The sequence below is a fragment of the Lithobates pipiens genome, unplaced genomic scaffold (assembly GCF_037356315.1).
Source record: "Lithobates pipiens isolate NorthernLeopardFrog02 unplaced genomic scaffold, aLitPip1_a1.2 Scaffold_19, whole genome shotgun sequence".
NCBI classification, from domain to species: Eukaryota; Metazoa; Chordata; class Amphibia; order Anura; family Ranidae; genus Lithobates; species Lithobates pipiens.
The window spans coordinates 85947695-85969055 of record NW_027507764.1 but is presented as its reverse complement, the minus strand read 5'-3'; the positions used below and the strand labels follow the sequence as shown (position 1 = coordinate 85969055).

Below are 21361 nucleotides of genomic sequence, written 5' to 3'. Positions count from 1 at the left end.
TCTTCAAGAGTGGGCGGTCTGCTTCGGCAGTGGCGGAGGCGATCGGGTCTATTCCCTGAGCTGACATGGAGACAAGTGAGGGGAAGATGGCCCCCATATGTCTCCATATCATTGCAGGACGGAAGCAACGTCAAAGCGTCACTTCCGCCCAATGCTCTTAAAGGGACATTTTTTTTTTTAAATGACATAAAAAAAAAATTTTTTATTGCATTTTAGTGTAAATATGAGATCTGAGGTCTTTTTGACCCCAGATCTCATATTTAAGAGGTCCTGTCATGCTTTTTTTCTATTTCAAGGGATGTTTATATTCCTTGTAATAGGAATAAAAGTGACTCAAAATTATTTATTTTTTTAAAACAGTGTCAAAATAAATATATATTTTTTTTTTTAAAGCGGCCTGCCCCGACGAGCTCGCGCGCAGAAGCAAACTCATACGTGAGCAGTGCCTGCATATGAAAACGGTGTTCAAACCACACATGTGAGGTATCTCCGCTATCGTTAGAGTGAGAGAAATAATTATTGCCCTAGACCTCCTCTGTAACCCAAAACATGCAACCTGTAGAATTTTTTAAACGTCGCCTATGGAGATTTTTAAGGGTAAAAGTTTGTCGCCATTTCACAAGCGAGCGCAACTTTGAAGGATGACATGTTGGGTGTCAAATTACTCGGCGTAACATTATCTTTCACAATATAAAAAAAAATTGGCTAACTTTACTGTTGTCTTATTTTTTTTATTAAAAAAAGTCAATTTTTTCCAAAAAAGTACGCTTTTAAGACCACTGCACAAATACGGTGTGACAAAAAGTATTGCAACGACCGCCATTTTATTCTCTAGGGTGTTAAAAAAATATATAATGTTTGGAGGTTCTAAGTAATTCTTAGCCCATTCTTAGCAGCTTTCACCCATTATCTGTGGCTTTCGGCTTTCCGAAAGCCACTGAGAACGGCTAAGTGCGAGCAAAAAATAGCAGAAAGCAACCGAGAACGGCAGAGAATCTGACAATTGGCGGGGGATCAGTGTATAACACGCACCCACGATTTTCCCCTGATTTTAAGAGGAAAAAGGTGCGTGTTATACGCCAATAAATACGGTATATAAAGGCAGTATTTACTACAAATACAACCTGGTTATTACTGTCAATGTTGAAATCATTCAAGTTAGTTTCAAGTTCATTTCTTGCAGTGTATGGTTTTCTTACTGGGCACCTGCAGGCACTGCTAAGCAAGTGGATTTTACGTAACCTTTCCTAAATGTACACAATTGTTTTCAAATGATAATTTTTACTGGAGGTATCTTTAGTCAACTGCCCTCACTTACACAAACCATGAAGGGATGTACAAAGCAGCTTTTGGTTTTTAGGGAAGTATTGTCCTGAACAGATGCTTGAAAGGCTAATACAATCTGATCACCCACTGCTATGGTGGCCTTTAGTATACACTACCTTGTCTGATGGATTGGCATGCATAATGTAGTGCAACAAGGGAGGAAGCACAGGCGGCATCAATTGACATAGAAGGTCCTGTAAAATTGAATTGGTATGATATCCTATTTGCTGCTAGGCCCGTTGCAGTGCCTGTTGCACTGAAGTGATTGATAGTTTCAGGAGAATTATTATAAACAAATTCTGCATCTTTGTTCATGAGACCTGCAAAATAAAAGGATTTTTTTTTTTACAAGAAGAATGGGGAATGTGCATTTTGTAAATGTTTACTTAGCTTAAAGTGTTATTGTACCTTTACACTTATAGTGAATCATCCCCTGTCCCAGCACCCCCCACCCCCCTTCCCCATCTTATGCTACCCTGTTTTCAATCTAGAAAGATATCATTAGCAAGCTGTCAGAATGTTTATACTGAAATAATAAAATGTATTGTAGTTATGAAAATATGCAAATCTTTGATTTGGGAGATTTACAATTTTATAACAATACCAACAAGAAATTCAAGTTTGTTTATCCGTGCTATTTTGAAGACAGATGACACAAATGATACTGCTTAAAAATATAAATTTATTAACTAAAAATACAGTGCAAATTAATATTAGGTATATTTCGTGATACAACAAATAAATGTATATACAGTACTTCTACTGATCAGAGATACAGTGGTGTGAAAAAGTGTTTGCCCCCTTCCTCATTTCCTGTTCCTTTGCATGTTTGTCACACTTAAGTGTTTCGGAACATCAAACCAATTTAAACAATAGTCAAGGACAACACAAGTAAACACGAAATGCAATTTGTAAATGAAGGTGTTTATTATTAAAGGTGAAAAAAAATCCAAACCATCATGGCCCTGTGTGAAAAAGTGATTGCCCCCCTTGTTAAAACATACTATAACTGTAGTTGTCCACACCTGAGTTCAATTTCTCTAGCCACACCCAGGCCTGATTATTGCCACACCTGTTTACAATCAAGGCATCACTTAAATAGGAGCTGCTTGACACAGTAAGGTCCACCAGAAGATCCTTAAAAGCTACACATCATGCCGAGACCCAAAGAAATTCAGGAACAATTGAGAAAGAAAGTAATTGAGATCTATCAGTCTGGAAAGGGTTATAAAGCCATTTCCAAAGCTTTGGGAATCCAGCGAACCACAGTGAGAGCCATTATCCACAAATGGCGAAGATATGGAACAGTGGTGAACCTTCCCAGGAGTGGCCGGCCGCCCAAAATTACCCCAAGAGCGCAGCGACGACTCATCCAAGAGGTCACAAAAGACCCCACAACAACGTCCAGGGAACTGCAGGCCTCACTTGCCTCAGTTAAGGTCAGTGTTCATGCCTCCACCATCAGGAAAAGACTGGGCAAAAATGGCCTGCATGGCAGAGTTCCAAGGAGAAAACCACTGCTGAGCAAAAAGAACATCAAAGCTCGTCTCAATTTCTCCACAACACATCTTGATGATCCCCAAGACTTTTGGGACAACATTCTGTGGACCGATGAGACAAAAGTGGAACTCTTTGGAAGGTGTGTGTCCAAGTATATCTGGCGTAGAAGGAACACTGCATTTCATAAAAAGAACATTATACCAACAGTAAAATATGGTGGTGGTAGTGTGATGGTCTGGGGCTGTTTTGCTGCTTCAGGACCTGGAAGACTTGCCGTGATAAAAAGAACTATGAATTCTGCTGTCTACCAAGAGATCCTGAAGGAGAATGTCCGACCATCTGTTCGTGTACTCAAGCTGAAACGAACTTGGGTTCTGCAGCAGGACAATGATCCTAAACACACAAGCAAGTCCACCACCGAATGGCTGAAGAAAAACAAAATGAAGACTTTGGAGTGGCCTAGCCAAAGTCCTGACCTGAATCCTATTGAGATGTTGTGGTATGACCTTAAAAAGGCCGTTCATGCTCGAAAACCCTCTAATGTAACTGAATTAGGACAATTCTGCAAAGATGAGTGGGCCAAAATTCCTCCAGGACGCTGTAAAAGCCTCATTGCACGTTATCGCAAACGCTTGGTTGCAGTTGTTGCTGCTAAGGGTGGCCCAACCAGTTATTAGGTTTAGGGGGCAATCACTTTTTCACACAGGGCCATGATGGTTTGGATTTTTTTTCACCTTTAATAATAAACACCTTCATTTACAAATTGCATTTTGTGGTTACTTGTGTTGTCCTTGACTATTGTTTAAATTGGTTTGATGTTCCGAAACACTTAAGTGTGACAAACATGCAAAGGAACAGGAAATGAGGAAGGGGGCACACACTTTTTCACACCACTGTAGATGATGGTTCAGATAATATTATTCACATTTCTATTATTCAAGTTCTTATAATAAAATACCACATTTCAATTCTTGGATAACTGTGTATATCTGAAACTTGGTAACTCTTAGCCCTTGTACACATGGTCGGACATTCAGACAACCAAATCCGTCGGATTTTGTCCGAAACTGTTGCATACACACAGTTGGACAAAGTAGTCAGAAAATACGATCGTACTTAACGTGATAACGTTATTTCGTTAGGACGGGACTATGTTCAGGCTAGTAGCCAATAGCTTTGGTCTAAGAATTTGATCTGAGCATGTGTAGCACTTTGTCCTATCGGAATTCTCTACACATGATCAGACAAAGTCCGATCGGATCATGTTGTTGGAAAATTTTATAGCCCAGCTGGAAAACTTGGTCCGTCGGATACTCCGACGGAAACAGTCCGATGGAGCCCACACACTATCGGATTATCCGACACCACGGTCCTATCCGACATTGTCCTTCGGAATGTCCGACCGTGTGTACAAGGGCTTAGTGTATAGCCTTCCATGATTTTACGGACTTACGTAAACAATTATGTTTACCTTAAAGCGGAGGTCCACCCTAAAATGGACCTTCCGCTCATCGGAACCCTCCCCCCCTCCGGCGCCACAATTGCCACCTTTCAGGGGGGAGGGGGTGCAGATACCTGTACAGTACAGGTATCTGCACCCACTTCCGGGATAGCTCTCTGCGGAAAGGGGCGTACATTACGCCCCTTTCCGCAAGTGCCCCGCTGCCTGCTGGGAAACACACAGATCCCAGAGGCAGCGGGGACCATCCTTATTGCGCAGCGCGACTCGCGCATGCGCAGTAGGGAACCGGGAAATGAAGCCGAAAGGCTCCATTTCCTGATTCCCATACCCCAGATGGCGGCGGCAGGACCCGAGAGACGATCTAGAGATCGGCTTCGGGTGCCGACATCGCAGGCGCGCTGGACAGGTAAGTGTCACTATTTTAAAAGTCAGCAGCTGCAGTATTTGTAGCTGCTGGCTTTAAAAAAAAAAAAAACGCGCACTCCCGGCGGACTCCTGCTTTAAAACACAGTGTTATCTCTTTTCGAAACAAACAGATCTTACTTCTTACACTCTTAAATGTGCACAAACAAAAATTGTTATATTGTGCACAGCTAGATAATGTAATAAAGACTTATTGTTACATTTAGAGTGAATTATTTATATATAATGTGTGTGTGTGTATATATATATATATATATATATATATATATATAATATGTATATATGTATTAAATGGGTTTATATGTGTCTAATTAATACAGAAACACTGTAAACATATTATAAAAGAAAAATCTTATTTAAAATACATTATCCAATACGATAGGAATTGTGAATAAATCCTCCGGCTTCATTCATGCAAAGAGGATTCCAGTGCTCATGTGAATACAAGAGCCTCTAACCATTTTCTTATCTTGTTTATATTTCTAAGTGTCTAACTCTTTGAATTATAACCGGTGAGATGGCACAACCAGACTTACAGACTCTTTGTAAGACATAAAACAACTTTTGCAACAATGCCTATTCATGGTCTATGAACTCTGATTTAAAGCGGGATTCCACCTTAAAGTGGAACCTCCGCTGATCGGATCCCTCCCCCCCTCCGGTGTCACAATTGACACCTTTCAGGGGGGAGGGAGGTGGAGATACCTGTCAAAGACAGGTATTTACACCCACTTCCGGGCATAGACTCCCGTGGGAGTCTACGCCATTTCCTGCCCTGCCGCGCTGTCTGCTGGGACACACACGGGTCCCAGTGACAGCGCAGAGATTTCCTATTGCGCGGCTCGACTCGCGCATGCGCAGTAGGGAACTGGGAAGTGAAGCCGATTCGCTTCACTTCCTGATTCCCTCACCTAGAATGGTGGCGGCAGCAGCCGAGAGCCGAGCGATCGATCGGCCTCGGCTGCCGGCATCGCTGGAACCCGGGACAGGTGAGTGTCCATTTATTAAAAGTCAGCAGCTGTAGTATTTATATCTGCTGGCTTTTAATTTTTTTTTTTGGTGGAATCCCTCTTTAACTCTAAAAAGAAATACAAGATGGCTTTGGGTTTGCTCAAAGCATCCATGAAAAATATACATAACATAAAGGCCTATATATATATGAATATAAATTCTTTTAACCTCAAATGTTCTGACAAAGCGGTTAGTGAACTTTTTATATAATTCATGTTCTTCACTGTATTTTACAAGTCAAGCATTCCTGACCTGAATTACTGCTAAAATTAAGGATTATATTATGAACAGAGCATACATACCAATCAAGTGCCTTGTACTTTCCTTACCTATAAAGACTCCGGTGTCACTTCCACTGATGCTTTCCATGGGGTACCCAGCATCTTCGAGAGCCCTATATGTACATTCCAACAGTAATTTGTGCTGTGGATCCATGTGGTCAGACTCAGAATTATGAACTCCAAACAGTTTGTTGTCAAACATATGAACTCTAGGATGCAAAAAAACAAGGTTCATTGCATTATGACACACATTTTGGCAGCACTATAAATTATTTCAGAATTTCTACAATTTTTTTTTCTCTTTGGGTTGATTTGTTTATGTTTATACTTTGTTGTGTTTTACATATTAACAAATGTTCATATATACAGTATTTCCACAAGATCTTCAAGTCAGATATTGGAATTGACACAGTCTCCCAATAAATATTCAAATTGTGACTGCTCTAAAACTAATTGATGGTATTCTTCAAATTTTACTTAAAAGTGCATACATATTATCTAAGAGAATATAGTCAAGAGAGCAAAGGGATTTTAACGGCGCAGCTTATTTTTCATTTTATGACAAGTCATTCAAAAGAAATTTTTAATTTAATATTTATTTAGCTCAAGATTCAAATTTTCATGCATACATGAACAATAGAAACAATAAAAATGTAATATTAAACAAGACAGTGATGGTCATAAATAATACTGGATAAAGATATTTTATTGCACACTATCCTGAGATGTTTTGCAAAAATTGCTTCCTCAGGGGATGTGCGAATATCCTAGCGAAAAAATGTCTCCAAGCACTGCCAGATAGACACACAGCTAATTAATCCACCCCACAAGTCTAAGCCCTTGTACACACGGTCGGAGAATCCGTCGGAATGTGTCCTATCGGACCGTGTTGTCGGATAATCCAACTGTGTGTGGTATGCATTGGACTGATTCCGTCGGAATATCCGTCGGACCCAATTTTCCAACATGTTGGAAATATTTTCCGACCAACTGGTCCGATCGGACATACTCCGATCATGTGTAGAGAATTCAGTTCGGACCAAGTGCCACACATGCTCAGATCAAATTCCTAGACCAAAGCTATTGGTTAAATAACGCCATCACGTTCTGAATGATCGGATTTTCTGACAACTTGGTCCGACTGTGTGTATGCAACAGTTTCGGACACAATCCGTCGGACAAAATCCGACGGATTTGGTTGGCAGAATGTCCGACCGTGTGTACAGGGGCTAATATTGCCAAATGAACCATAGAGGGCTAAAAATCCAGATAAAACCAATAGAATGGATCACATAGAGGCATGACTAAAAAGAAGTATCGATCAGCTGGGTAAGTATCAAGTCAACCTTAGGGAGGGACCAGACAAGAGACTATTTTGACTACAATAGAGTATAGTCATATCCTCAGGCGTATGCGGCTCCATGACCAGGACACGATACGAGCAGATCTTGCGGTTCATGCACTTCAGTGACAATGAACTCTGTCATCCTCGGGGTGACCCTGAATTTGATCGGCGTTACAAAATTTGGCCCCTCGTAAACCACTTTAACCAATGTTTTGCAGTCTTGTTTACTCCCCATCAAGTTGTCTGCATTGATGAGTACCTGATTACGTTTTCTCGCGGCTTGTCATTCAAACAGTATCTTCCCAAGAAGTGTACCAGATACGGGGTCAAGATGAGCACACGGGCCATAGTGGGTGCATCACGCTGGATATAGGTGGCACCAGGGCAAGCCTTTTGGACCCGAGAGGTGCTTTTCTAACTCTGTCCTCACTAACTGCTGTATTTTTTGTTTAGTGTTTTTTTGTAACTGCCGGCCATTATATAATTTTTTATATATTTTTTATGACTATTATTATTTAATTTTGTAAATTTGTATACTGCAAGAATTTTTTAATAAATTAATTTTGGTCATTAAAATACTGCACTATGGGAGCTGCCTTTTGTTCTCTCTGAGGATCCACCATATCACTACAAGCCTTTAACAAAACAAAAGGAAAACTATCCCAGGCATAAAGAATACGGATAAGTGAAAGGAGGTGGACGAATCGAATGTAAATAGCTGGACACTGAGGGACTACATGCACTTTACCCCCTAGGGGGACAAGGATCTGGTGAGTGGGGACCCGAGTGGGCGAGCACGGAAGTCACTGGATTTTTTTGACCAAGCGCCAAAGTCACCTTTAAGCTGATGCGTTATTTTCATTTATTATTCACTTCATAGTTTCTGAGACCAGTTACGCATTGACTGTGCACTTCAATTGTTGGAAAGCTTTTTTTGGGGGTACAAATACAGAATTATCTGGTGATTGTATATATATAAAAAATAAAAATAAATAATTTATAGACGTTTTGGCACTTTTGCACATTTTGCACTTTATGAACTTTGGAGAACTGTTTTTTTTTAAACAAAATTTGGACTTTAATGGTATATGGATTATTGTTGGATGATGCTCCTCTTCTCTCTCACATGGAGACATATAGTGTGAAATAGCCGAGTGATAGAGAAGCATCGTGACTGAGTATCTAACACTTACATAGAATTTTCTTTTTTGATATTTATATTCATTATTACTCGTTATAAGGAATTTATTTGCTCAACCCATATCGATATTATGTACTGCCTCACACAATAGTCTTGGGAGTGTGGATGTAGAGGTTGGTGTGCCCAATCTGCTTGCTTTGAGTGTATGTTGTGTACATGCACTCATTATAGGTTGACACCTTGTGTGTAGGGATGGCCTTGCGGTTCGCCCGCCGGTCGGTTCGCGGCAAACTTTGCTCGTTCGCAATTCGCCAAACCGGCGGACTTCTGGCGCTGTTTGCGCGGCGGACATATGCGTTTACATTGTGAAAGAACTTTGACCCATGATGACACATCCATCATGGGGTACAGGCCGGCCAATTGAGACATTTCAGCACATGGACAATTGGACATACCCCCTTACCTTATAAATAGACCTGATCTGGCGACCATTTTACATTCTGTCTTTTGTCAGTGTAGGGACAGGACGCTGTGTGGAGCAGGGACAGCCAGTTTAATCACTAGCTATTACTATTTGGTCCACAAAAGTCCTTTTAAGGACTGGTATAGGTGTACAGTATATAGGGTTGTACACGTATAATATACCGTATATACTCGAGTATAAGCCGAGATTTTCAGCCTCTTTTTTGAGGCTGAAAGTGCCCCCCTCGGCTTATACTCGAGTCATCGCTGTCTGCCCGCTCGATCAGCGTGTCGAGCAGACAGACAGCGGCCATTCTATGATTCAAAAGCCGCGCCTCCGGCTCCGCCTTCGCCTGTGATAGGCGGAACACTGAATTTCCCAGCAGCCTGTGTTCCGCCTATCACGGGCATCGTCTCATCCTCGTACTACGGACGAGGATGATACGACGTCCGTGATAGGCGGAACACAGGCTGCTGGGAAATTCAGTGTTCCGCCTATCACAGGCGAAGGAGGAGGCGCGGCTTTTGAATTTTACAATGGCCGCCGACGAAGAGGGCACGGGACGGAGGCAAGGCAAGGCACGGCATGGGACAGGACGGGACGGGACGGGACGAAGGCAAGGCACGACACGGGACGGAGGCTCGGGACAAAGGCTCGGGACACAGGTAGGCTGGACACACACACACACACACACACACACACACACACACACACACACGGATGGAGACACACACACACGGATGGATGGATGGATGGGGACACACACACACACAGGGATGGATGGATACACACACACACAGGGATGGATGGATGGATGGAGACACACACACACAGGGATGGATGGATGGATGGAGACACACACACACAGGGATGGATGGATGGATGGATGGAGACACACACACACAGGGATGGATGGATGGATGGACACACACACACACAGGGATGGATGGACGGACACACAGGGATGGACGGACACACAGGGATGGACGGACACACAGGGATGGACGGACACACACACAGGGATGGACAGGCATGTCTCACCCTCGGCTTATACACGAGTCAATAAGTTTGCCAGTTTTTTTGGGGGTAAATTGGGGGCCTCGGCTTATATTCGGGTCGGCCTATACTCGAGTATATACGGTACTTTCTTTCAAATATAGAAAGCATATTATACTTGACTGCTGAGCTGAGTGCTGACCGATTCTGCAGCTGTCTTTTATCAGTGTAGGGACTGAGGGACAGTCTGCAAATCACTAGCTACTAGGTCCACAAAGGTCCTTTTAAGGACTGGTATAGGTGTACAGTATATAGGGCTGTACACGTATAATATACTTTCTTTTAAATATAGAAAGCATATTATACTTGACTGCTGAGCTGAGTGATGACCGATTCTGCAATAAAAAAAAAAAGTATTATAACTGGTGTGATAGACCTTCTTCCACATACATACTACACTTCTCTAGAGACTTTTGTCACAGGGTCATTGAAAAAATGACAGGCAGAGGAAGAGGCAGGCCCTTCCACAGGGGTGGTAGGGGTAGGGCAGGAGCAACAGGCTTGAGCCAAAGTGGCAAATTGCAGAAGGTGCGTGCGATTACGTCAAAGGACGCACCAGACTTGGTTGAGTGGCTCACTCAGCTTTACTCTTCTGCATCCTCCTCATCCTCTCGATCTGCACCCTCTTCACTCTCTGCTGTGTGCACCCCCAAAGACACTACCACCAACACCACCACCACCATATACCTTCCGGCTTGAGTCACAGGAATTATTTTCCGATCCATCACAAGACATTTCCGATACGCAGCCATTCTTGGCATTGGATCAGGAAGAGGAGGTAGCAACAACCGCCACTCAGCAGTCTGACGACAATACCCAGATCAGCCCAAGGAGGTTGGTCCCCGCTGTTGCTGCCTACTCCGAGATCTCTAATTATAGTGGTGGGAAAGGTGAAGTCGATGATGACGTGTCTAGTGATGTCACGTGGGTGTCCACAAGAGAGGAAGAGGAGGGGAGTTCAGAGGGCGATATGGACCAGCAGATAGAGAGGAGAAGCAGGCGGAACTTACATTGCACAGGAGGGACAAAGCAGACTGCTAATGTATCAGGAGCGAGGCATCAACCATGTACAGTCACATCTGGCGCTCCCAGGACGCTGACACATGGCTCCGGAGTGTGGGCTTTTTTTAACGTGTCCGCTGCTGACAATAGTGTTGCCATCTGCAATCTTTGCAGTCAACGCATAAGTCATGGTAAGCCCAACACTCACCTAGGGATGACCGCCTTAAGAAGGCACATGAGCTGCCATCACCGAGCCCAGTGGGAGCAACAGAACCCACAAAGCCACACTCCAGGCTCTCACCGTCCAGCCTCGTCTTCTACTTCTCCTTCTCCCCTCTCCTCACAATTGTCCTCCACACCACCTTCCATCATGCCGTCCTCACGTTTTTCTGGAAAAAGGCAGGCTTCCGTGGGCCAAATGTTCGAGCGTAAAAAAATGATGACGCCGGATAACCCTCTTGCCCAATGGTTGATGGCTGGCTTGTCAGAACTGATAGCCCGCCAACGACTGCCATATAAACTGGTGGATTCGGAGGCATTTTGAAAATTTGTGGCCAACACCACAATGGAAGGTCCCAGGAAGGAAGTATTTCTCACAGAAGGGCATTCAAGAGCTATATGGCCATGTTCAGCAGCAAGTGAATGTATCTCTGGCACACAGTGTCAGTGCCAAGATACATCTGACCACAGACACGTGACCTAGCAAACACAGGCAGGGAAGGTATATAACTTTTACTGCCCACTGGGTGAACCTTCTGACGGCCGTCAAGCATGTAATCCGTGGCACCCATGTAGATTTGGTTTTACCGCCACGGATTGCATGCAGGCCTGCCTCTTCTTCTCCTCCTCCTACTCCATCCTCCTCCCTTTCCTCCTTGGCTGACTCCTCCTTTTCCGCTGCTAGCGTCTCTTCCGCTGCGCCGCCCAAGATCCCCAGAACCTATTCGACATGCCAGGTGAGACGTTGCCATGCTGTGCTGCGTCTGTTGTGCCTGGAAGCCAAGAGCCACACTGGCCCTGCACTCCTTTTAGCTTTGCGTTCACAGGCAGATCAGTGGCTAACACTGCTCAATTTGACAGTTGGTAAAGTGGTGTGTGACAACAGTGCCAATCGGCTTAGCGCATTGAAACAGGGCAAAATTACACATGTGCCATGCATGGCACATGTCTTAAACTTGGTCGTGCAGCGATTTGTTGTCAAATACCCTGGGTTCCAGGACATTTTGCGGCAGGCAAGGAAAATCTCGGCCCATTTCAGAAGATCTTACACGGCTATGGCTCGCCTTGCTGACATTCAGCGGCGACACAATCTGCCGATGAGACGTCTTTTTTGCGATTGCCCAACGCGATGGAACTCAACCTTCTATATGCTTGATAGGCTGCTCCAGCAGAAATGTGCAGTTAACTACTACCTGTACGAACTCTGTGGCAGAACAGGTTCTGGGGAGCTTGGTTTTTTCACCGCGCCAGTGGCTGCTCATGTGCGACGCATGCAGACTTCTGCGGCCATTTGATGAGATCACCAAACTGGTCAGTCGCAGCCATGGCGCCATCAGTGACATGGTACCTTATGCCTTCTTTATGGAGCATGCATTGCGTCGTGTCATTGATCAAGCCATGGAGGAGCAGGAAGATGAGGAAGTCGCAATGCTGGGTGAATTCCCAGGGGGGTTACTCTATCTGAGACAAGTCAACAACAGGAGTCTGAAGAGGAGTCAGAGGAGGATGGTGCCGGGGCGGATGAGCAGGAGCAAGAAGAGCATGCTTTAAACCTTTCTGGGATCCCTGTTGTGCGTGGATGGGGAGAGGAGAATGAGGAGGATGAAATTATCTTGGATAAGCAGGAGCCAGGCCACCACACCGCTTCCAGTTTAGTGCAAATGGGGGCCTTCATGCTCTATGCTTTTTATACGGGGGTCCCTGTTAAAACACTGAAGGTTAAGGACCAGTACTGGGTGGCAACGTACTTAGACTCCTGGTACAAACACAAAATGGCGGAAATGTTACCACCGTCACAGAGGGCTGTCAGAATGGAGCACTTACAGACCTTGCTTCAAGAAATGCTGCATTCTGCTTTTGCGTGCGCTGGCAGAGGAGGAATTCCCACTCCCAGAGAAAGAGTTGCGGGTACCAATCCAAGTGTCTGTATACTTATTTCAATTGGCTTTGCTGAACGCTCATGTGCTATACAGAGCTTTGGGACGAACTGGATCCTTCCTTAAATTCCAGGAAGAGATCATCAGAGCCCTTGTGTTTCCAGACGGTGCTCTGGCCCAACCTCCCAGTGCAAATGCAGTAAGCCGGCTGCAAGAGAGGCATTTTCCACATGTCCTCTCTGGTACCCCTACCCAAAGAAATCCCCAAAGAAGATGTAGTGTCTGTAGAAAGCGCGGATTTAGACATGACACTTACTTTTATTGTCCTTCCTGTCCTGACCAGCATGGTCTTTGCATTGGTGACTGTTTCGAATGCTACCACACACTAGTTGAGTATTAGTGTAGGGTACAGCACCATACTGTCATAGGCACACGTACGCAGGGTCTCGAAAGATGTGATGGCCATCACATTTTGAGAGACCCTAATCTGCAACGTTCAGTTTATAGTTTTTTTTACACACACAAAAACATAAAAAAAAATAAAAAATAAAAAAGCCAAAAATTGTTGTGGTTGTATTTTTCTCCTCTCTCTATTGTTCTCTCTGTTATGTTTGCTTTCTGCTTTCCGCTCTACTGTTCGCTCACTATTGTTCTATATCTATCATTCTCTCTCAGTTTTATTTTCACTGTTTTATTGTATCTGCTTGGCAGGTATGGTATGTTATACTGTAATGTTTGTTTTATTGTTAACCATCATTTGCTTAGCAGGTACGCCATTCAGCTGCAGCACAGATTTATTTATCTCAACAGGAATAGTGTTTGCTTCCACGATAGATAAAGTCGTGACTCCAGCGCTGTAGGAGGTGATTTCACCACCACAGTTAAAAAAAAGAAGATATATGCCGAAGCATGGGGGCAGCAGTGGTGGAGGAGTGATTTGCTCCTACCTTTTGGGGCGGATGCCCCAATGATTCGTCATATATATATTTTAGGCACAGATTGCGTTAAAAAAAGTTTTTTTGTATTACCTTTGCAGGTATGGTAAGTCTTACTGTTATACTGTAATGTTACTTTGTTTTATTGTTAACCATCATTTGCTTAGCAGGTACGCCATTCAGTTGCAGTGCGGATTTATTTATCTTGACAGCAACAGCATTTGGGTCATGGGGGGGGGGGGTTTATGCCATCTTGGCATTTTATGGCCTTCGAAACTGTGATAGGTAGTGAGGAGTGAAATCAAAAATGTTACGCCCTTAGAAATCCTGAAGGCGGTGATTGGTTTTTGGGGCCCTGTATGCGGGTAGGCTCCCAAAAAGTCCCACACATGTGGTATCCTCGTACTCGAGAGAAGCAGCAGAATGTATTTTTGGGTGTAATTCCACATATGCCCATAGCATGTGTGAGCAATATATCATTGAGTGATAACTTTGTGCAAAAAAGTAAAATGCCTCTCAGAAAATAGATTGGGGTGTCTACTTTCCAAAATTGGGTCATTTGGGGGGGATTTGTGCCATCTTGGCATTTTATGGCCTTGAAAACTGTGATAGGTAGTGAGGAGTGAAATCAAAAATGTTACGCCCTTAGAAATCCTGAAGGCGGTGATTGGTTTTCGGGGCCCTGTATGCGGGTAGGCTCCCAAAAAGTCCCACACATGTGGTATCCTCGTACTCGAGAGAAGCAGCAGAATGTATTTTTGGGTGTAATTCCACATATGCCCATAGCATGTGTGAGCAATATATCATTGAGTGATAACTTTGTGCAAAAAAGTAAAATGCCTCTCAGAAAATAGATTGGGGTGTCTACTTTCCAAAATTTGGTCATTTGGGGGGGATTTGTGCCATCTTGGCATTTTATGGCCTTGAAAACTGTGATAGGTAGTGAGGAGTGAAATCAAAATGTACGCCCTTAGAAATCCTGAAGGCGGTGATTGGTTTTCAGGGTCCCGTATGTAACTAGGCTCCCAAAAAGTCCCACACATGTGGTATCCCCGTTCTCAGGAGAAGCAGAAAAATGTATTTCATGTGTGAGCAATATATCATTTAGTGACAACTTTTTTTTTTTTGTCATTATTCAATCACTTGGGACAAAAAAATGAAATATTCAATAGGCTCAACATGCCTCTTAGCAATTTCCTTAGGGTGTCCACTTTCCAAAATGGGGTCATGGGGGGGCGGGGGGGGGGGGGGGTTGTACTGCCCTGCCATTTTAGCACCTCAAGAAATGAGATAGGCAGTCATAAACTAAAAGCTGTGTAAATTCCAGAAAATGTACCCTAGTTTGTAGATGCTATAATGTTTGCACAAACCAATAAATATACGCTTATTGACATTTTTTTTTACAGAAGACATGTGGCTGAATAAATTTTGGCCTAAATGTATGACTAAAATTGAATTTATTGGATTTTTCTTATAACAAAAATTAGAAAATATCATTTTTTTTCAAAATTTTCGGTCTTTTTCTGTTTATATCGCAAAAAATTTAAATCGCAGAGGCAATCATATACCATCAAAAGAAAGCTCTATTTGTGTGAAAAAAGGACGCACATTTTGTTTGGGTAAAACATTGCATGACTGTGCAATTAAGGCCTCATGCACACGGACGTTTTTACAGCCACTTTTTTGAGCTTTTTTTGCAGCTTAAAAACGGCTGTCCATGTTAGTCTATGGCTTCATGCCCACCTAGGCGTTTTTGAGCTGCAAATGGCATAGGCGTTTTTAAGCTGTAAAAAAAACCCAGGACCAGTGCGTTCCGTGGCGTGGAGCTAGAGCTGTAAAAACGCGAATCGCGGGAAAACGCGCACAAACGCGCATAAACGCGCAAAAACGCGCATAAACGCGCAACATATTTTCTTTGTTTTCTGATTGCTATAGCCAAGAGATGTGTTTCTTAAAAAACGCTACTTAACGCTAACGCTAAAAAACGCGCAAAAACGCCAATGCAAAACGCGGTAAAAATTACGTTTTTAACAACAATTTTTCCAGGCATCGGAGCTAGCTTTGCAGCCAGTTTTTTAAAACGTCCGTGTGCATGAGCACTAAAAATCAAGTTTTTAACAACAATTTTTCCAGGCATCGGAGCTAGCTTTGCAGCCAGTTTTTTAAAATGTCCGTGTGCATGAGCATAACAGTTAAACAGTGCAGTGCCAAATTGTAAAAAGTACTCTAGTCTGACCAGCCAAATGGTCCCGGGCTGAAGTGGTTAAAAAAAAGTGATCGTCCCCATATGAGCTTGACATACAGTATCTGTAGTGCAGAGTAATGAAATGCAACATTTAGTAATCATAGAGAACAGCCTTTGTCTCTTCTGAAAGTTCCTGTTTGCTCCTGATTATATACAGTGGTACCTTGGATTAGGAGCATAATTCGTTCCAGAAGAATGTTTGTAATCCAAAGCAATCGTATATCAAAGAGAGTTCCCCCATAGGAGTCAATGAAGTCAGATAATTCGTTCCACAGTGATTTCTATTGTATGCAGTACCACATGTGGCCAGAGGTGGGGGGGCGCCGGAGACACTCGGAAACACTTGGAGACTGCTCAAAGCCACTCGGATGCACTAGGAGACACTCGCAGAGGCTTCGTAGACACTTGGAGACAGAGTGTTTCCGAGTGGCTTCAAGTGGCACTTCTGGCCAAATGCGGTACTGCAATCCCCAGAGGCTTGAACCTGCTCATTTTCAGAGACAACGCTCATAAAGAGAGTCAGGATTAAAAAAAAAATAGCTTGTATTGCGAAACGCTTGTTAACCTCATTACTCACAATCCAAGATATTACTGTACCTTCATTTCCAGTTACTATTACAATAATCATTATTTATTTTCACTGGCAAGCAATTTAGGGCTGTGTCTCTAACCTTACAGAATACACTTACCCTTCTAGAAAAGCCCCTCTGCTGGTGCATATTTTTCCTGGTTTGGTATTATCTAGGTCACACCAACGTTTGGAATTAAATCTTTCCTCTGGTATCTCACTTGTGCAGTTCCTTCCCTCAACAATAACTTTCCAAAAGTTATCAAGTCCCTCCCCTGTTAAAGAAGTCATTACATAATTAGAGTTAAAACATAAGCAAACAAAAACATCTAACAATATATTATCCAGGGTCTGCATCTACTTCCTGGACTGAGATGGTGGGTAGATCCTGGTGTTCAGGCAGTTCTTGTTGATTATGTGAGTTCACATATTCTGACATATACAGTATAGGCCTCCTGTTGCAGCCTCTTAGCTTCTGACAAAGTTATAAAGTTGGGATCTAATCACTGAGAGAGAGGAGACTGAGGAAATTCTATTTTCTGTCTAGAACTGACATCTCAGCCTAGGGAGAATACCTTTACTGTAGTTCAGACACAAAAAAGGGGGAAGAAAGTTCTCCCAAGAGGGCAAAACATAGGACACTGTGATTGATTTAATTGATTTATTGAATAGAAAAAGTTACACATAACAATATAATGAAAAAAGAAACTGATTAAATAGCCCACCGACAGGTTAAAAAAGACAATGTTGTTATTGATTAAAAGTGGGAGTTGGCAGCTGCGCATGCATCACACAAACAATAACCACATTCAAGCACACACACTGATCACTAGTTAGCTACAGAAGAGCAAGTGGGGCATATAGTACTCCTTCCTACATAAGACCAGGGTTATGACAAACACGAGAGCTCTGAGGAAACTAGAAGTAATTGGCTAGTGAAACGCGTCTGTGTGACATCAGCACGTTGAACGGGGGTTCATTCGCCCGCTGCATGATCGATTCCTTTCTTCCTGTCTTCCGGATGAAACCGCCCGTGTCTGCGTCGAATGGCATCTCGTACATAGCAGGAGACCCTCCAGGTGGCTGGATTCCATTATACACTGAGCATGGCTCAAAGTCGGATCAGTGGGTAGAAGTCCATGGAAGCGGTGGACACACAGGACTTGGTGTGAGTATCCATTCATGAAACAGTGATGGTGTTTTATTTCCCATATTGCCTCCCCACTTGATGGAGAAGTAAACGTGCCACTATTGTATTGATTGACTTTGTGCTAAATCTGTTCTTCAAGCATCGGAAAAACCACCCCCTCTGCTTTGCTAAGGTGGAATCTGTCCAACCAATTTCAATAAGGGACTCACTATCATCCCACTGTGGATTGTTAATCAACACCCCATACATGATCCCAGGACAGCTCTGCACTAACTAAGTCGCTCCACACCATCCACATTCAAATGAGCCAACTGACCCAACTTCAATTAGTTACCAAAAGTTGTGTTTGTCATAACCCTGGTCTTATGTAGGAAGGCGTTCTATATACACCACTTGTCCTTCTGTAGCTAACTAGTGATCAGTGTGTGTGCTTGAATGTGGTTATTTTATGTGTGATGCATGCGCAGCTGCGAACTCCCCCTTTTAATCAATGACAACGTTGTCTTTTTTTAACCTGTCTGTAGGCTTTTTAATCAGTCTCTTTTTTCATTATACTGTTGTGTGTAACTTTTTCTATTCAATAAATCAATACAATCAGTGTCCTATGTTTTGCCCTCTTGGGAGAACTTTCTTCCCCCTTTTTTGTATGAGATTTTAGGGTCGCAAGGACTGCATCTGCTGGTTATCAATTTGATGGACGATTAATCAATTTTTTACAAATTATATCTTAATTCTAGAGTACTTAATGGTTGATCCAGGCATCCAATTATGTTTTTTCTTTGGCTCAGACAGCTTTTTAATGGAAAAAAATTGACATTTATTTTTACACAGTCCATTCCTCAGGAGGAAAAACCTTGAAATTGTAAAGGTGGACCCTTATTTGTTTCTCATAGACCTGCATCTGTGGCCAACAGTGCCTCAGGATATCAATGTCCCTGTGGTGACTATATCTGTGTGGAACTATACTATAAATGATACCCAAGAGAGTTGGTAGGTGCACCCAAGAAGTGTTGTCTGACAGCTGGTTCACATTAGAGCAGGACACTACAGGGCAAATTAGACCTTGGAACTGCAGATTTAGAACCATGCTGGAGGACTCTAAGAGATAATAGTCCCTCGTGAGAACAGGTGATGCAGGATTCCCCAAGGCATGGAGTCTAAGGGCCAGCCAGTATTTACCAGGTCTCCTGAATATGGAGATGGGCTTTGCTGCATGCTGACCCCAGGGGGGTGGGAGCTATGGGACCCTGCATGGAAGATTAGAATAGCACAAACGTGCTTGAAGCTCAACACTCCTCACTCCACCAGCACATCACTTGCTGCGGACTGTTACTCCCAGTGGAACTGGTTAGGCCTGACACTGACTTAGCTCAGAAAATACCCTTTGCAGACTGGGACCGCAGGCCCCAATGGTGTAGCAGTAAAGTCATTGTGCTAGCTGCCCTAACTATGGCTACTGATCACAGTTTTCCCTCTTTAGGCCCTGCCAGCCCTCCTGGTTGCAGCTGCCTCTTTCCGCTACCCCTTCCACCACAGTCCACACTTCTGATTCTGCACCTATCTTAGACTGCAAGCTCCCAGTCCTCTCAGGTGTGCCTTCCCAGTTTTTCTGACTGTGGCTCATTCACAGCCCTCCTGGCTGCGACCAGTTGTCCTCCCTGGAGTCTCTTAGAAGTGCTCTCTCCCACTATCCTCTGCTTGCTCTCCAGTCCAGGACCCTTTTCATGTGTTCTTGAAGGTGGTCCCGACTGTGCCCAAGCACAGGCCCAAGGTCACCCCCCCCCCGAAGGCCCTGACAGCCTCCACACTCTCCCAATCCAGCTCTTCCACTGAAAAACTCTTCCCCAGCTGAGCTGACCCTGAGTATTTAAGGAGACCTGCCCCCTACCAATCCAGATTGGGGACTGATCAAGGCTCCTCAAACAACCCAGGTGGCTCCACCTCCTCCCCCCCCCCCACTTTTCTTTCCAGGCACTAGAAGCCTCTGGAAAGAAATGGGTGGTCCTGATGGCATCGGTGTGATGCCTACCCTGAGCCACTTCCAGCCCATAATGAAAACAAACAGTCCTAGTAACCAGCCAGGCCTGCTTAAATGTACGTAAACTCTCTAGCACACTACTAGAGGGTGCTTCTTACATATGCGTGTGGGATCAGCACGTGCATTAGCATTTGTGCACAAGCACGGGTGGACAAGGGTGGTTTTTTTTTAACAAACATTTTTACAAAATTTTACAACCATGTCTCCATTGTTAACATGCCCAGAAACTGTTTTTTTTTTTTTTTTTTAACAAGAGGCAGACATTGAGGGGATATGGTTCCTGGGAGATGTTGTCATCAATTCCAAGAGTCAATGGGCAGCATTGCATTACTTCCTAACAATAAATTATGCAATGCAAGCCAGCGATGAGCGCCATCTTTAAAAAGAGTAAAGAGGCTTTTCTTGCCCTTGTTACTATAGTGTCTATGCAGTAGTGATAGGTAGTGAAGGCGGCTAAAGAGGCAATTTTTTTAGTAAACTACACAAGGGTTACACACTGCTACATTTTAAAAGCCACAAGGACAGCATCTGGGTTTTAGTATATAGTGACAATACATGCACCGTGCTTTATGCGCATTTACAAGATCGGAAGGTGCATGCTAGGTAGCCAACAGCACCTTTTCTAGGAAGAAGCTACTACTGTGCTTCACATGCCCACAAGGAAGAAGGGAGCATGCTCAGTGGGGAACAGAAAGTTTGCTATAAAGAAATACAGGTAATTATACAAATGACATTGCATTTATTAACATTTTTTAATTGATTTCATTAATAAAAAATATGGCTGGAACTCCGTTTTAATTATTTATTTACATTTCTTAAAACATATTTTGGTTTCAGACACTCACCTCCAGGGAAATGGCATCCTAGTCCAACTATTGCTATCTGATCTTCCAGTTCATCCATCTTCCAGTAGTTCTGTAAAATAATTATTCACAGAGTGAGAAAACCAAAGAAAATGGGAGACAAAGAGAAATGTCTTCTTTAAATATACAGTACCGGTGAAAATGTTTGTGAGGATACGTTTTTACATTTTATATTGCTAAATTATTTGCTTATTCTCTGTATTGTTTTTAGAATTGTTACATTGTATCTCTTGTTTGAAACCATATGCATTTCCTATGCTCCTCAGCTCCTTGTAGTGGGCATAATCAGGGAAGGGCTGGCAGCCTTAGGCCTGAGGGGCAAGCCCAGTCAAGTGGCCCAGCCTCACCAGTGCCCATCCAATGCAGCCTCACCAGTGTCATTCCCATCAGTGCATCCTGATCAGTGCCCATCAATGCAACATCACCAGTGCCCACCAGTGCAGCCTGATCAGTGCC

The 21361-nt window shown here is 43.4% G+C and overlaps 1 protein-coding gene across 1 annotated transcript in view; it reads right to left on the bottom strand.

Moving 5' to 3' along the window:
* The window catches only part of LOC143998019 (uncharacterized), a 35987-nt gene extending 15041 nt beyond the window's left edge, over nucleotides 1-20946 (bottom strand). Inside the window, exons 1-4 of the mRNA XM_077493807.1 lie at nucleotides 20888-20946; nucleotides 16976-17129; nucleotides 6052-6212; nucleotides 1443-1646 (exon numbers count right to left, since the gene is read on the bottom strand). Of these exons, the coding sequence (XP_077349933.1) occupies nucleotides 1443-1646; nucleotides 6052-6212; nucleotides 16976-17129; nucleotides 20888-20945 (577 nt within the window). The 5' untranslated portion in view covers nucleotide 20946. The remainder of the gene's footprint in view (nucleotides 1-1442; nucleotides 1647-6051; nucleotides 6213-16975; nucleotides 17130-20887) is intronic.
* Nucleotides 20947-21361: the final 415 nt, after the last annotated feature.